Below are 11129 nucleotides of genomic sequence, written 5' to 3'. Positions count from 1 at the left end.
TTTGAGCAAGGAGGAACGGGATTGTCCATCTCAGCAGCAGTGAGTTAAACTCATCTAATACTTCAATCAGTCAAACATACGTTGGGATGTGGAAGCTGTAACAGAAGTTCAGGATTTTTTTTTAATTAAATTCATAAATTCTTTCATTTTAAATTAAATTCCCCTTTTACACTGATGTACTCCTTGTCACTGTCTCCCTTTATGTCCTTTGCTTTTGGGAAGCAGTCTCAAAAAAGACTGGGATTAATGGTTTGGGTGCTGGATTCATAAAACTGCAATTAGTGCAGCTGGCTGACTGGGCTGGATGTGTAATGCACCGGAGATACTTCACTGAAGAAGCCTTGCAGTTGGCCTGCTGCTTTCTTTACGGAAATATGTCATTTTTGCCACCTGACCTTATGGTTTCTGGGTTAATTTTTTACATGAAATAAACATTATTTTCCTTCGGACGAATGAGCCTCGGGCCTGCTTTATCTTCCGGGTAAGGAGGCAGCCGCAGCAGAACACATCTCTGCCGGGTGCTGCTGCCAGGGCAGGACAGGCTGTTGTCTTCCCCTTTCCGCTCACATCCCGCCCTCTCCTTCCAGAATAAACCACTCTGATAAAACCTTTGTGGAACAGAGAACCCTTCAGTAACTGAAAGCGGCTTTTTACATGAACAGGTAGTGACAGAACAAGGGGATTCAAACCGAAAGAGAGTAGGTTTAGATTAGCGGTTAAGAGGAAGTTCTTTACAGTGAGGATGGCGAAGCGCTGGAACGGGTCGCCCAGAGAAGGTGCGGATGCCCATCCCTGACAGTGCTCTACGCCATGTTGGATGGGGCTCTGAGCAGCCTGGTCTAGTAGAAGGTGTTGCTGCCTGTGGCACGCGTGCTGGAACCAGGTGATTTTTAGCGTGTCTCCCAAGTTAAACCGCTCCGTGCTTCTAGGGAGGCGGCGGGGAGCGGCCGCGGCCCGGGCGGGGCCGGCGGGCGGGGCGGAGCGGGGCGGGCCGGGCCGCCCGTCCCAGGCTCCCCCGCGGCGCGGCGGGCGGGCACAGCCGGGGCGCGGCCGGGCGGGCGGAGCGCGGTGCTGTCCGGCGTCCCTCTGCCTCGGCATGTCTGACTCCGGCGGCGGCGGGGGCGGCGGCCCCGGCGGCGAGGAAGGCGGCATGGAGGTGTCGGGCTCGGCGGTGCAGAACGTGGCCGACGTGTCGGTGCTGCAGAAGCACCTGCGCAAGCTGGTGCCGCTCCTGCTGGAGGATGGCGGCGAGGCGCCGGCGGCGCTGGAAGCGGCGCTGGAGGAGAAAGGCGCCGTGGAGCATATGCGCAAGTTCCTCTCCGACCCGCAGGTCCACACGGTGCTGGTGGAGCGCTCCACGCTCAAAGGTGAGGCGGGAGCGGAGCCGCCGCGATGGCAAAATGGCGCTGCCGGCCGCAGCCGCCGCCCTGCCGCGGGTGGGAGGGGCGCGCCTCCGCCGCGGCCCCGCTCCGCCTCGGCACGGCCCCGGCCGGGAATCACCGGGCCGGGCACTGCGGGCCCGCTCCGCCTCAGCGCGGCGCCGGGCCGGGAATCACCGGGCCGGGCACTGCGGGCCCGCTCCGCCTCAGCGCGGCGCCGGGCCGGGAATCACCGCGTCCCGCTCCGCCTCAGCGCGGCCCCGGCCGGGAATCACCGGGCCGGGCACTGCGAGCCCGCTCCGCTTCAGCGCGGCTCCGGCCGGGAATCACCGCGTCCCGCTCCGCCTCAGCGCGGCTCCGGCCGGGAATCACCGGGCCGGGCACTGCGGGCCCGCTCCGCCTCAGCGCGGCGCCGGGCCGGGCTCCGCGGGTTCGCTGTCGGGCTCGGGTGGCGGCGGTACAGCCCGGGCGGCGGGCGGGTCCCGCTGGCCGCCGTCGCTCGGCCCGGCCTCCCCCGCCGCCTTTGTTCCGCGGTCCGGGGCCCAGGAGGGTGCGCGGCGGGGCTGCGGGCCGGCCGTGGGCGCAGATCCGGACGTGCTGCGGACGCGGCCGGTCCTGCTTGGAAAGGCACCGAAAGTGCTTCGTCAGTCGGCCGTGACACCGCTCCTGCGGCAGCCCGGCTGCTCGGGAAGTGACCTCCTGGGCGAGGCGGATAACCGCTCTGAAGCAGAACAAGAGCGCTAAAACCCCGGATAAAGGGAATAAAAATACCGCCACCCTGAATCGACCTGTAAAAGCGTCGTTTCTTGGTTAATTAGGGAGTTCCCGTAGTTGACAAAGGGAGATGTGGACCTTGCCGTGCCTTTGTTTAGTTATCAAAGCTTGGTGGCCGTGCTGCTGGCGCTCGGAACCGCATCAAGTGCTGCAGGAAATACTGCAGCTAAGCTGAGACTCTGGCTTGGGTGTCTTTGTTATTCATATGATGCTGTAACTGACTGTTTATTTCGAAAGTGACTTGTCAACAAATCCGTTGTTAAATAGGCTCTTGCTGTCGCAGAATGCAGCCTAATGAACAGTGACAAAATACAGCTAGGTTTCGTCAGTAATGCAGGCTTTTAGTATTAAACAAGCCCCTGCAGCCTGTAAATGGCTTCCTGCCTGCCAGCGTGAGCTTGCAAAATTCTGTTAAGCTTCTGGATTGCTGCTCCTAATGTGCTGGTGGTGCTGTTCCTGTATATATTAAATCTTAATAAAATCATATTTCATATTGCATTATTTAATATGCCAACAGAAGCATCCTGATATATGCCCTGCAGCTGCTGCACACAGAAACATCAAGAAGGTTCTTTCATTCACTTTCATTCATTGTAAACATCAGATGTTGTTTGAAAATACCCCATCGTTTATTTTTTTACCTGTTTCCAGTTTATCCTCCTCTTTCCCCTTCCAAAATTTGAGACTTCTATTTCAGTAGGGTTATTTTTCTCAAAGAGATCAAAAGAACAGCTGCCTTTATTAATTCATGAAGCAGTTTTTAATAAGATTTAAAGAAAATAATTTAATATTAATGCAGATGATTCCTCCATTTTTGCTATGCCTGAATCATGAGAATGGTTATCCCTAGTTCAGGTTGGAAGTAATGAAAATAGTGGTGATCAGTTATCTCCAGGCTCATGGCATAGATATTGTTATATATGTATGCATAAAAAGAAATTGAGAGACTCATTCCATGTTTCAAAAGCCAGATACTAATTTATGATGCTCTGAGTCCATTTCTGTCCATGTCTTCTGGTTTAATAGCAATTACTTGGGCAGAATGGATTTTATGAATGACAGCCAAATGTTTAAACTTAACAGATCTGCAACCTCCAGCAGCACATGGAGAGCTCTGACACTATTATTATTGAAATCTTGTCCATGGACTGCATAGCATGAAGTAGATCATGGATTACAAGTATGATAAAACAGAAGCCTTATTTCTGCGTTATGAAAGCTGCTCTCTGGTATCACCAGCTCCCCAGCCTGCTAGCTGCTCTCATATGGCTTCCTGTGGTCTCCAGCGCTGTGTTGTTCAGTGACCAGGCTTCTGGTGCTTGGGACCACAAACGTGACAGCTTGAGGCTGTATCTCCTGAGGGCTGAAGGAAATCAGAGCAGGACAGGGTCTGCTATAATGTGTCCAGTCAGAGTGTGTCCTCCAGCAGGGAGTAACCTTCTGTACTGAAATCACTGCATTGCAGCAGGGCTGCCTGCATCCCCAGCAATTACATCATCTGTGATGCACTGCTTGTGCTAGTGCCTGAGTGCTTCCCATGGCTTGGCTTTTTGTTCTGTCAAGAGATTTTCTTTTTTGTTCAGAGACTTAATTTCCAAATAATTTTCAAAGTAGACATCTGAAAATACAAAGCTGCCTTTGAAAGAAAAAAGCAGCTGTTTAATGTTCTCGCTGAAGTATAGTTGTCCTGGTAACTTATCTCTGCAAATAAGTGCACATTCTGTATTGCAGATTTCTCTCTCAGAATGTGAGTTATAATTCACTTACTGTAACCTTTTATTATTTTTTATAGCAGTCTAAATCTTAATGGAGTTTTGTTTAAAGACAGTGAATCCATTCTGCATCTGAGAGATATTGCAAAGCTACATTTGACCTAATTTAGTTAATTAAGTTGGTGTGGAGCTTAAAGATTACAGAACAGCAGAAGGTTGAGATGGAGTGGCAGATGTTAGAAATTAAGTATTTCATACATATTATATTTTTTTGCAGAGGATGTGGGAGATGAAGGAGAAGAAGAAAAAGAATTCATTTCCTACAGTATCAGCACTGACATTCATTATGGAATAAAGTCAAACAGGTGAATTAGTGAAGTAGATCTTTACGTTTCTGCTCTATATGTGTAAAACTTGTACAAGCAGATTTACCTACTTTACCTAGTGCTTTCAGGCAGTGTTTTTATTCAAGTGGGACAATAGCTTTTCAAAGCTATTTTTATCAGAGGCTCTGATAAAAAAAGGGTGTGTCATGAGGCTGAAAGAAGTGGACCTAGGACTTCTAGCTCTGGGGTTAAAGAAACAAAGTTTTATTAATTTTGGCATACATGCATCTGTAGCATATGTGACTTGGGTTCAATATTCTTTGGTTATGTCTGGCTCTTACATATTTGTCACTTATCTTGAGGCATATTTGACTCTGAAGCTTTGTAAAATGTGTTTTTTCTTTAGTGTGCCTCTACTTGAGAGTCCTCATTGATAGCTCAGCTTGCTTACTGCTGAACTGTAAAGATGTATTTATTTGGAAGACTTGTATTAAAGTCTCTTAGAAGAAAGACTGTGAAGTATGGTGATACAGATTACCATTTGACTCCTAAACTTGAAGTCAGATTAAAGCTATTGTGTCACTTAAGTGTCAGATGATTGGTTAGTCACTCTCTTCTCTGTTCCACAGCCTGGCGTTCATTAAACGTACAGCAGTGATCGATGCCGACAAACCAGTGTCTTCCCAGCTCAGAGTGCTCACTCTCAGTGAAGATTCTCCATATGAAACATTGCACTCTTTCATTAGCAATGCTGTTGCTCCCTTTTTCAAGTCCTATATCCGAGAATCTGGCAAGGCAGACAGGTAATTCAGTATAAGTACTGCATTTCTGTGCTTATGAACTAAAGTGTTGAATGATTAAAAAAAAATAACAAACAACAGTGACTCTTCAAGGTGAATCACTTGAATTGTTTAAGCACACAGTTGCATAGGATGTTGTTGCTGAGTCAGCTGAGGAAGCAATTCAGGTCTGAATGTGTTACGTATGGTTTTTTGTTTGCCTTCTTATATGGAAACATCTGTGCTTTTTCAGGGATGGAGATAAGATGGCTCCTTCAGTTGAGAAAAAGATTGCAGAGCTTGAAATGGGCCTCTTGCATTTGCAACAGAATATTGAAATTCCAGAGATCAGTCTGCCAATTCATGCAACCATTACTAATGTTGCCAAGCAGTGTTACGAACGTGGAGAAAAACCAAAAGTTACAGATTTTGGTGAGAAGGCTGAGGATCCATTGTTCCTTAATCAGCTACAGTCTGGAGTCAACCGCTGGATTAGAGAAATACAAAAGGTAACCAAATAACAGGGGAAAAAGAGCAACTAAGTAATAAGAACTTTCATGTAGTACTGTGTATCTTCTTCACAGTTTAACTGGTAAAATGCTACTTAGTGCAGGGTACTCCGAAGATCTGACGCCAGGTTTTTGAGTCACCAGGGACATTGGTCTAAATTAGGCTAAGCCTAGTCTAAATTTGGAATCTAGTCTAAATTGTTCTACAAATAACCAAGAGTATGGCTATGTTAGACATACTAGTAGACCCAAGTAAATGGCACTAACCCTGGGAATTTTGTAAGTATTCTTCAAATCTTTACAGCAGAATGAGAGGAACATATCTGATTGGCCTGTTTTGTTATTTGCCCCTGGTGCATCCACAACCACTTTACTATGGTCATTCCAACCTCATCTTGTAATCTCACATTTCTGCCTGTTACTTTTCAGAAGAGCTGCTGTTCTGCTGGTGTTACTCAAAAACAGCATCTGAGATATTAGTCTGGCTAATTAGTCTGGAAACACCTATTGCTCATGAACAATGTTGTCTTTTCTTATTTAAGAGCATAAAACATTTGTTACCTTGCGTGGCTCATCTGCCTTTAACCAGAATACAGACACTGCTCAGGAAAGCAGGCAGGTGACATTTTTAGGCTATGCTGAAGATGATTATGTGAGGGTCCTAAACCCAACCTTTAGGATCTCTGGAATTGCACTTGTCACGTGTTCATGCAGTTCCTACACTTTTCAAAGAATGAGTGCCAAAACTGTCTGAGGTTGGACTACTAAAACCTGGCAGTTGTTGCATGTTTCAATTATACTTAGTAACAGCAATTTTTTACAGTTCAAGTGTATAAATTAAATGCTTTTCTCTCTCTCTCTTCTCTTTCTCTCCTTTACTTTGAAGGTGACCAAATTAGATCGAGATCCTGCATCAGGCACTGCATTACAGGAGATAAGCTTCTGGTTAAATTTGGAAAGGGCTCTGTACCGCATTCAGGAAAAACGTGAAAGTCCAGAAGTTCTGCTGACTCTGGACATTCTGAAACATGGCAAACGCTTTCATGCAACTGTCAGCTTTGATACTGACACAGGTAAAATATCTGTTCAATAACATTTTTTCTCAAATGTCCTACAGAACTTAAACTGTTACAAAACTTGGACATTATGGAACAAAGAACAATGCGTTTACAGGAACCTTGGACTAGTTACAGATGGAGATTTTGGTTAATGAAATGAAAAGTTATATTTAAAATCTTTTCTGTTTAGGGCTGAAACAGGCACTGGAAACTGTGAATGACTATAATCCACTGATGAAAGACTTTCCACTGAATGACTTGCTGTCTGCTACAGAGCTGGACAAAATCAGGCAGGCCCTTGTTGCAATATTTACCCATTTGAGAAAAATCAGGAACACAAAATACCCAATCCAAAGGGCATTGCGTTTAGTGGAGGCTATTTCAAGAGATCTGAGCTCTCAGCTGCTTAAAGTGTTGGGAACCAGAAAACTGATGCATGTGGCCTATGAAGAATTTGAAAAGGTGTGTTCATGGCATTGTGAAATTGGTTGCTGTATTTTTGTGTTGGACAGTGACTTTCAGAAACCATTTAATTTGGAAGCTAAAGTTCCTGTTCTAAAACTTTTTTTAGGTAATGGTTGCATGCTTTGAAGTGTTCCAAACCTGGGATGATGAATATGAGAAGCTACAAGTTCTGCTGAGAGATATTGTGAAGAGAAAAAGGGAAGAGAACCTGAAGATGGTGTGGCGCATCAATCCTGCTCACAGGAAACTCCAGAGTCGTCTTGATCAAATGAGGAAATTCAGGAGGCAGCATGAGCAGCTGAGAGCAGTCATTGTGAGAGTCTTGCGACCTCAGGTAATCTTGGTTGTTGCCAAACAGATTAAACCTGTGTGGCTTCTGAAAGAGTGTTACTATTACTTGAAGCTACCAACACAAATGTAATGTTACAAATACTTGGTTTCCACGTTTAGTTTTGAACCCTTGCTAATAGGCTTAGCTTTAATTCCGACTTACATTGCATAATACATGCTCATGTTAATAAACTCACCAAGTCTAGACATAACACAGAAGTGATTAATAAGTGTTTAAATCCTTGAATTTGGCTAAACACAGTGGAAAAGGAGATTATGCTACATAGTAGTGGAAATTTGTAAAGTAACTGTGTTGCCCTATTCCTATTGGAAGTTAATTCTGGAGCATGACTGAAAGTTTGTCAAGAGTTTATCACTGATTGGTAGGGGGTTTGTGTAATGTTTTTTAGAAACAACTGCACTTTGCTACTTCCAGGGAAATTTTGGAGTATCCAACTCACTAAACTATTTCTAATGTAGGTAACAGCTGTTGCCCAGCAAAATCAAGGAGAGGTACCTGAACCACAGGATATGAAAGTAGCAGAAGTCCTTTTTGATGCTGCAGATGCTAATGCAATTGAAGAAGTCAATCTTGCTTATGAAAATGTTAAGGAAGTAGATGGATTAGATGTTTCCAAGGAAGGTACAGAAGCCTGGGAGGCAGCAATGAAGCGCTATGATGAAAGAATTGATAGAGTTGAAACAAGAATAACAGCCCGTTTGAGAGACCAGCTCGGTACAGCAAAGAATGCCAACGAAATGTTCAGAATCTTCTCCCGGTTTAACGCCTTGTTTGTCAGACCTCACATTCGCGGTGCCATTCGTGAATACCAAACGCAATTGATCCAGCGTGTGAAAGATGATATCGAGTCTCTTCATGACAAGTTTAAAGTACAATACCCCCAGAGTCAAGCGTGTAAAATGAGTCACGTTCGTGACCTGCCTCCTGTGTCTGGGTCTATAATTTGGGCAAAACAGATTGACCGGCAGCTCACCGCCTACATGAAGCGTGTGGAGGATGTCCTTGGCAAAGGCTGGGAGAACCACGTGGAAGGTCAGAAGCTAAAGCAGGATGGAGACAGCTTTCGCATGAAGCTCAACACCCAGGAGATCTTTGATGACTGGGCAAGAAAAGTTCAGCAACGCAACCTTGGTGTGTCTGGTCGCATTTTCACCATCGAAAGCACTCGTGTTCGAGGTCGAACCGGCAACGTCCTGAAACTGAAAGTCAACTTTCTCCCAGAAATAATTACGCTTTCAAAAGAAGTCCGAAACCTGAAGTGGCTTGGTTTCCGTGTTCCTCTAGCAATTGTCAACAAAGCTCACCAAGCAAACCAGCTCTATCCATTTGCTATTTCTCTCATTGAAAGTGTCCGCACCTACGAGCGAACGTGTGAGAAAGTAGAAGAGCGTAATACGATCTCACTGCTGGTTGCTGGCTTGAAGAAAGAGGTGCAGGCTTTGATTGCAGAAGGAATTGCACTCGTGTGGGAATCATACAAACTTGACCCATATGTACAGCGCTTGGCTGAGACTGTCTTCAGTTTCCAGGAAAAGGTTTGTGTTACCTGTCAAAATCTGCAAAACTTTTGCAGTATTGTGTGGTTATCCAAAAGTGTCATTGGATAGCTGAGAACCAGTTCTGCAGCTCTTCGGTTAGGTTGCTGATTGAGTCAGCACAAATTGGCCAACTGGGTGGATCTTTCAGTACTGCTAAAATTGCTATTAGTGGTACTATTTTTATTGATGTTGCTAAAATTGATGAATTGCTCCATATAAAGATACGTGATTAACTATTATTGAATAGTTATTGTTTCCTTGATCTAACCTGTCAAACTAAACATCCCGTTTTTCCTAAACTATCTTAGGTGGATGATCTGCTCATTATTGAAGAGAAGATAGACCTGGAAGTGAGATCATTGGAAACATGCATGTATGATCACAAGACTTTCTCTGAAATCTTGAACAGAGTTCAGAAAGCTGTGGATGATTTAAATCTTCATTCATACTCAAATTTGCCAATCTGGGTCAATAAGTTGGACATGGAGGTAGGTGTGAAATCGAGGACTAGTATATGTTTAGAGGTAACATTTTACTCAGGTACAAAATAGATTTTGATTGTCTTCATAGTCACCTAGAGTGACTTCTTAATAGTCGCACCAGAGACTAAATTCCCATTCCCTGAAAATTACAGTGCATTTTTGGTATGCAGAAGATGCATGACTTATATTGGGGTTTTTTTGCTGTTGACTTTTGGGATCAATTAATTCAAGGGGAGTTTTGTCTTTTGAAGAAAAAGTTTGATACAGTTTGATGGCCTAGAGGGTGCTGGTAAGCAAGGTAAATAAAGGTGGTGGGAATTTGCTATCCTGGTAGCAAAGACTTGTTGCCATCATATTGTTTGCTTCTGCCTGTTAAGTTTCAGGTTATTGGTCACTAGGCCAACTTCAATACAGTTAAAAATGTTTAATTACATTGATTTTTATGAGGACCATGAGAAGCTTTGAATGATAACCAGTGCAGATTTACCAAAACACCTAAACCTTTTTGATCATGGAATGGGTGGGGTTGGTAGAGACCTTAATCATCTAGTTGTAGCCCCCATGCCATGGGCAGTGATTCTGTAGCTCAAAGCCCCATCCAGCTTGGCCTGGAACACTTCCAGGGATGAGGCATCCATAACTTGTCTGGGCAGCCCCTTCCAGTGTCTCACCACCCCAATACCTAATCTAAACCTCCTTTCTTTCAATACAAAGCCATTATTCCGTGTCTTATTGTTACAAGCCCTAGTAAACAGTCCCTCCAATTCTTCTAAGCCCCTTCTGGTGCTGGAATGGCTTAGTGAAGGAGCACTTGGTTCTTCAAGGTGCTGTAGAGCTTGTCAGATTATATTAATAGTGGAGATCTTCACGCAGTGAATCTGCAGAGTTTTCCTCCAATGTCCCTCATTTTCTTTAGATTGAAAGAATCCTGGGGGTTCGTTTGCAAGCTGGACTGAGGGCCTGGACCCAAGTTCTTCTGGGACAAGCAGATGACAAAGCAGAAGTTGACATGGATACAGATGCTCCTCAAGTGAGCCATAAGCCTGGTGGTGAACCCAAGATCAAAGTAAGTTTTCCTGTGGGTTTTTTTTTCACATTAGATTTATTTGGTTGGTTGTTTTTTTCCTTATTATCAATTAACTAATGCAGAAGTTATTTCTGAGGCTTATATGGGAAATAAATATTTCTTCTGCATCTGTTTTTGGAGAAACATTTTCCTCTTTACATTTAAGTGCAAGTTGATTTTTGAAAAGTGCTTCTTGAAGTCCAAAATTGATGTCTATATGTAGCAGTATCTGCCAGTAAAACTGGATGTTTTTACTGTTTCTGCAGAACATTGTACATGAACTAAGAATAACCAACCAGGTGATATACTTGAATCCACCAATTGAAGACTGTAGATACAAACTTTACCAAGAAATGTTTTCTTGGAAAATGGTAATCCTGTCGCTGCCAAGAATTCAAAGTCAGAGATATCAGGTAACTGTAATGAAGCTGTATCTAAGTCTGAGCAATTGCTTTCACTTAGTAATTAACTGTCCTCAATATACTAGTGTGTTGATCTAAAACCAAACCTGGTCACAAGTATAACTGTGGTTCTTAGGTTGGAGTGCATTACGAGCTGTCTGAGGAAGAGAAGTTCTATCGTAATGCATTGACAAGGATGCCTGATGGTCCTGCAGCTCTGGAGGAGTCATACTCAGCTGTCATGGGAATTGTGACTGAAGTGGAGCAGTATGTCAAGGTAGGAGACTG

The 11129-nt window shown here is 44.6% G+C and overlaps 1 protein-coding gene across 1 annotated transcript in view; it reads left to right on the top strand.

The window, feature by feature from the left end:
* Nucleotides 1-1078: 1078 nt before the first annotated feature.
* Nucleotides 1079-11129, top strand: part of DYNC1H1 (dynein cytoplasmic 1 heavy chain 1) — a 45059-nt gene continuing 35008 nt past the window's right edge. Inside the window, exons 1-12 of the mRNA XM_040066731.2 lie at nucleotides 1079-1367; nucleotides 4143-4230; nucleotides 4821-4994; nucleotides 5224-5479; nucleotides 6366-6552; nucleotides 6728-6999; nucleotides 7109-7336; nucleotides 7813-8889; nucleotides 9201-9380; nucleotides 10291-10440; nucleotides 10707-10853; nucleotides 10978-11118. Coding sequence (XP_039922665.1) covers nucleotides 1097-1367; nucleotides 4143-4230; nucleotides 4821-4994; nucleotides 5224-5479; nucleotides 6366-6552; nucleotides 6728-6999; nucleotides 7109-7336; nucleotides 7813-8889; nucleotides 9201-9380; nucleotides 10291-10440; nucleotides 10707-10853; nucleotides 10978-11118 — 3171 coding nt within the window. The 5' untranslated portion in view covers nucleotides 1079-1096. The remainder of the gene's footprint in view (nucleotides 1368-4142; nucleotides 4231-4820; nucleotides 4995-5223; nucleotides 5480-6365; nucleotides 6553-6727; nucleotides 7000-7108; nucleotides 7337-7812; nucleotides 8890-9200; nucleotides 9381-10290; nucleotides 10441-10706; nucleotides 10854-10977; nucleotides 11119-11129) is intronic.

The sequence above is a fragment of the Hirundo rustica genome, chromosome 6, assembly GCF_015227805.2.
Source record: "Hirundo rustica isolate bHirRus1 chromosome 6, bHirRus1.pri.v3, whole genome shotgun sequence".
Taxonomy (NCBI): domain Eukaryota; kingdom Metazoa; phylum Chordata; class Aves; order Passeriformes; family Hirundinidae; genus Hirundo; species Hirundo rustica.
The sequence above is the reverse complement of the archived record's forward strand: the minus strand, read 5'-3'. Positions and strand labels throughout refer to the sequence as shown.